The sequence below is a fragment of the Gekko japonicus genome, unplaced genomic scaffold (assembly GCF_001447785.1).
Source record: "Gekko japonicus isolate JY-2015 unplaced genomic scaffold, Gekko_japonicus_V1.1 scaffold653, whole genome shotgun sequence".
In the NCBI taxonomy this organism is placed as follows: Eukaryota; Metazoa; Chordata; class Lepidosauria; order Squamata; family Gekkonidae; genus Gekko; species Gekko japonicus.
Window position 1 is genome coordinate 48,020 of NW_015171524.1, and position 5,363 is coordinate 53,382.

The following is a 5,363-nucleotide window of genomic DNA, read 5'->3' on the forward strand; positions in this document are numbered from 1 at the left end:
TTGGTGTAGTGGTTAAGTGCGCAGACTCTAATCTGGGAGAACCGGGTTTGATTCCCCACTCCTCCACTTCCACCTGGCAGGATGACCTTGGGCAAGCCGTAGTTCTGATAAGAGCTGTTCTTGAAAAAAGTGCAGTTTCTGTCAGAGCTCTCTCAGCCCCACCTATCTCACAGGGTGCCTGTTGTGGGGAAGGGAAGGGAAAGGAGTTTGTAAGCCGCTCTGAGACTCCTTTGGGTAGTGAAGGGTGGGGTATAAATCCAATCTCCTCCTCCTCCTCCTCTTCTTCTTCATCTTCTTTTACCTCACGGGGTGCCTGTTGTGGGGAGGGGAAGGGAAAGGAGTTTGCAAGCCGCTCTGAGACTCCTTTGGGTAGTGAAGGGCGGGGGATAAATCCAATCTCCTCCTCCTCCTCTTTCCATTCCCCCCTCAACCCCCGCTGCTGTTTTCTTTTCAGATTCTGATGTCAGAACCGGGCAAACTAAGTCAGAAGGTCAAAGTGTGGCTTCAGGAGTACTGGAACATCACCGACTTGGTGGCGATCTCCATGTTCCTGATCGGGGCGATGCTCCGTTTGCAAAACCAGCCGTACATGGGTTACGGGAGGGTCATGTACTGCGTGGATATAATTTTCTGGTACATCCGTGTGCTGGACATCTTCGGCGTGAACAAGTACTTGGGGCCGTACGTCATGATGATTGGGAAGATGGTAGGTATCCGTGTATTTGGAAGCCTTGAGAAGTCAGGGGCCGTGGTCAGAGTGTTGAATGGGTGGTAAGGAGATGCCTGGTGGGATGCTGGAGCAACTCTGTGGAATGTCGCCGAGCAAGAAGTTCTGGGAAACCAGGTAGAGAAGCTGGAGACATGCCGGAAACCTCAGGGCCGGCCTGGAGAAAATGGCTCTCCCATCATCCTAAGAGAGGCGGTTTGGTGTAGTGGTTTGGAGCGCGGACTCTAATTTGGGAGAACCGGGTTTGATTCCCCACTCCTCCACATGCAGCTGCTGGTGTGACCATGGGCCGGTCACAAGTTCTTTCATAGAATCATAGAGTTGGAAGGGACCTCCAGGGTCTACTCCAACCCCCTGCACAATGCAGGAAATTCAGGAGGTTGGACTAGATGACCCTGGAGGTCCCTTCTAGCTCTATGATTCTGTGAAAGAAAGAAAAAGCTGCTCTCTGAAGGGTAGTTCTCGGGAGAGCTCTCTCAGCCCCACCTACCGCACAGGGTATCTGTTGTGGGGAGGGGGATGGAAAGGAGATTGTAAGCAGTTCTGAGACTCCTTCAGGTAGTGAAGGGTGATGTATAAATCCAATCTCCTCCTCCTCCTCCTCCTTCTTCATCCCAGATTAATCCAGGGGAATACATCTGTACAAACTATTTATTTAGTTATTAAAAGTTTACATACCACATTTCTGCCCAATTAGGACTACCAAGGAAGCTAACAGTTAAAAAAAAACATTACCAAAAAAAAAATCATAAAAAACACAATTGAAACCGACACTGAAATATTTTAATTTAAATAATTTAAAATATTTGTTAGCCGCCTTTCAGGAACTCAAGGCGGCGTCCAGTATCACTGGCAACAAAACACGCTAAAATACATGAGACCACACATTTAAAATCGATAATTTTAGGTAGAAGAACTGAAATTAATCGAATGCCATCCTGAATGAAATCGTCTTCAGTTGTCACCTAAAGGTGGAGAGTAAGGGGGGCAGCGTATGAACTTTCGAGACTTGATGCTCCCTTCAGGAACCAATTAAATTTTCGGGGTATGAACTTTCGAGACTCAATGATTCCTTCAGGAACCAATGACATTTTCAGGGTATGAACTTTCGAGAGTCAAAGTTCCCTTCAGGAACCAATGAAATTTTCAGGGTATGAACTTTCGAGAGTCAAAGTTCCCTTCAGGAACCAATGAAACTTTCGGGGTATGAACTTTCGAGAGTCAAAGTTCCCTCCAGGTACCAATGAAAATTTCAGGGTATGAACTTTCGAGAATCAAAGTTCCCTTCAGGAACCAATGAAATTTTCAGGGTATGAACTTTCGAGAGTCAAAGTTCCCTTCAGGAACCAATGAAAATTTCAGGGTATGAACTTTCGAGAATCAAAGTTCCCTTCAGGAACCAATGAAATTTTCGGGGTATGAACTTTCGAGACTCAATGATTCCTTCAGGAACCAATTAAATTTTCGGGGTATGAACTTTCGAGACTCAGTGCTTCCTTCAGAAACCAATGAAATTTTCGGGGTATGAACTTTCGAGAGTCAAAGCTCATACCCTGAAAATTTCGTTGGTCCAGAAAAGAGCTTTGAGTCTTGAAAGCTCGTACCCTCAAAATTTCATTGGTCTCTTAGGCACTTGAATCTAGCTGTTTCCTCCATCGCCTTTTCAGCCCATGCGCAAGACATGTGCATGCACTCTCGATAATAAGGAGGCGGGTCTGGGCTCTTTCCCCACACAGATGATCGACATGTTGTACTTTGTGGTGATCATGCTGGTGGTGCTGATGAGCTTCGGGGTGGCCCGCCAAGCGATCCTGCACCCCGACGAGGAGCCGTCCTGGCGGCTGGCCAGGAACATCTTCTACATGCCTTACTGGATGATCTACGGAGAGGTGTTTGCAGACCAGATAGACCGTAAGAGCAGAGTTCATAGTAAGAATTCTGTTTCCTGTTTCCGAGGCAGATGATCGGATCCAAATTAATCGGCGTTCCCTTGTTTTACTGTGGAACCGGCGTTGGCCATCACCTTTCCTGCTGTAGACTAGGCTGTGCTTGTGATAGATACGATCGTCTCCCCCTAGGGTTGCCGACTTCAAGTTAAGAAACTTCTGGAGATCTGGGGGGTGGAGCCTGGAGAGGGTGGAGTTTGGGAAGGGGAGCGGCCTCAGCAGCGTAGAATGCCACAGAGTCCACCTTACGGTTGCCAGTCCCCAGGTCCTGGTGGGGGTTCCCCCGATTTTTGGATCTTCAGCCTGCCACTGGCCGGCAGGGAAAACCCCATCCCCAAACAACCACATTCTGGTGCAACGCAATGATGTCACCCGGAAGTTACATCATCGCGTTGGTGATGTCACATGGGATGCTCTGGTCTGAGGGCAAAACTCTATGGTAAATTGTATTGAGGTTAACTTGGTTTGGTTAGTCCAGTCACCATTAGTTAGCAGAGTGCTTAAATAAAGCCACAAACGCAGGACCGTCACTTTACCAGGTGACTCAGCTTACAAAGCTACACGGAGCCACGTTGCAAGTTTAGGAGAGAAATACTTCTCTCTTTATTGGAGAAGTACACTTTGGATAGGAAAGAGGAGAGACTGATCGATTGCTAGCTTGCTAGCTAAAGGATGGAGGCGGACGGCGAGAGGCCCGTCTGCCTCACGGTGCCAAGAGAGGACAGCCGACTTTCAGACATGGGTGACATGATTGAGGTTTACAAGATTGTGCATGGGAAAGAGCAGGTAGCGAAAGAGGTACTTTTCTCCCTTTCTCACAATGCAAGAATTCGTGGGCACTCAATGAAATTGCTGAGCGGTCGGGTTAGAACGGATAAAAGGAAGTCCTTCTTCACCCAAAGAGTGATTAACACTTGGAATTCACTGCCACAGGAAGTGGTGGCGGCTACAAGCATGGACGGCTTCAAAAGGGAATTAGATAAGCATATGGAGCAGAGGTCCATCGGTGGCTCTTAGCCACAAGGTATAGATAGGGACTCTGGGGCAAGGGATGCTCTGTCTTCTTGGTGCTTGGGGGGGTCAACAGTGGGCCCACTGCTGGACCTCCTGATGGCACTGGTATTTCTGGCCACTGTGTGACACAGAGTGTTGGACTGGATGGGCCTTTGGCCTGATCCAACATTGGCGTCTCTTATGTTCTTATGACAGCATGTCCCCCTCTCGGGGCGTGCAGGTAGAGAGCAAGTCTGCATTCAGCGCGAGAGAGAAACAGGAAAGGGAAATTGGTTCCTGAGATCACAACCTGCATTTCAAAGGGGAAAGGGGCAGAAGGGGAAAGACAGGAAGGAAGGTCAGTGTGCCTGTCTAGCTGTCTAGCCTCTCTTGCCACTCAGTCTGGAGGCCTGAGGCAGGGGAGAGCGCATGTGGAACTTCCAACAAATTTGCCCATAAACCATAGAATTTTGCCCCCAAACCAGAGCATCCCGTGGCGTCATTGCGTTGGGGAATGTCCTGGAATTCATGCCGAGGGGACCTGGCAACCCGACTCCACCTTTCCAAAGCAGCCATTTTCTCCAAAGAAACTGATCTCTGTAGTCTGCAGATCGGTTGCAATTTTGGGAGGTCTCCAGGTTCTGTCTGGAGGTTGGCAGCCCTACCTCTCCCTCACTGTGACGTCAGACTCTTACCTTGCAGTGCTGCAGTGAACAGGAGGAGTAAAATATATTCCTTTTTTTAAAAAAAGGAAGTGAAACTTGCTTGCTTCCTCCCCTGCAGTCTTTGGATCTTGCAGTTAATACTGGCCACTGTGCCTTGTGAAAGTTCACGCACAGTCCAGATGTTACCCTGCCCCATGCCGTTTCCAAACCTCTCAACACCACTGGCCCAAGACAGTGGATTGTGGCCAGCTCGTAAAATGGTAAACGCACCGAGCTGCCTTTTTCCTGAGTCAAACTCGGGTTCCCTCTATCTCAGTCCTAGGGGGCCGCAGTGACTCAGAGGTTAAGAAGGTCTGTAGTTCGGCAGTTCGAGACCCGAGTGTGCCGCCTGATGGAGTGAGCTCCCTCTCTGGCCCCAGCTCCTGCCAGCCTAGCAGTTCGAAAGCAAGAAATTACAAGTAGATAAATAGGTACCACTTTGGTGGGAAGGTAACAGCGTTCCGTGTGCCTCGGCATTTAGTCATGCCGGCCACATGACCACGGAAACGTCTTCGGACAGCGCTGGCTCTTCGGCTTGGAAACAGAGATGAGCACCGCCCCTAGAGTCGGATTCGACTAGCTTTTGAGCAAGAGAAACCTTTACCTTTACCTTTTTACCTCAGTCCTGCCTTCTCTGGCTGGGAGCACCTTTCCAGGGTCGCAGACTGAGGAAGGTTTTCCCTCTCACCCTGCTACCTGAGATTTGAAGGGCTGAACCTGGGACATTCTCGATATACAGCGTGGCCCCTTTCTATCACATCTTCAGAAACGTCCAGAGTCAGAACCTATGTGTCAAATGATGTAAAGGCAGGCAATGGTAAACCACCTTTGAACGTCTCTTGCCAGTTTTGTGTAGTGGTAGGGTTGCCAAGTCCGGCGTTGCGCCGCAGCAGGGGACTCCTGGCTTGCGGCTGCAGGATGTGACTCACGCCACCCGGAAGTGACGTGATGACACCGGGCACGCTGGGGGCGGGGCCACGACCATCCGAGGGA

General features: G+C 49.6%; 1 protein-coding gene across 1 annotated transcript in view; it reads left to right on the forward strand.

The window, feature by feature from the left end:
- The window catches only part of TRPM1 (transient receptor potential cation channel, subfamily M, member 1), a gene marked incomplete at its 5' end in the record, with an annotated part of 68,036 nt that overhangs the window by 48,016 nt on the left and 14,657 nt on the right, over window positions 1–5,363 (forward strand). Inside the window, 2 exons of the mRNA XM_015419490.1 lie at window positions 455–706; window positions 2,464–2,638. Coding sequence (XP_015274976.1) covers window positions 455–706; window positions 2,464–2,638 — 427 coding nt within the window. The remainder of the gene's footprint in view (window positions 1–454; window positions 707–2,463; window positions 2,639–5,363) is intronic.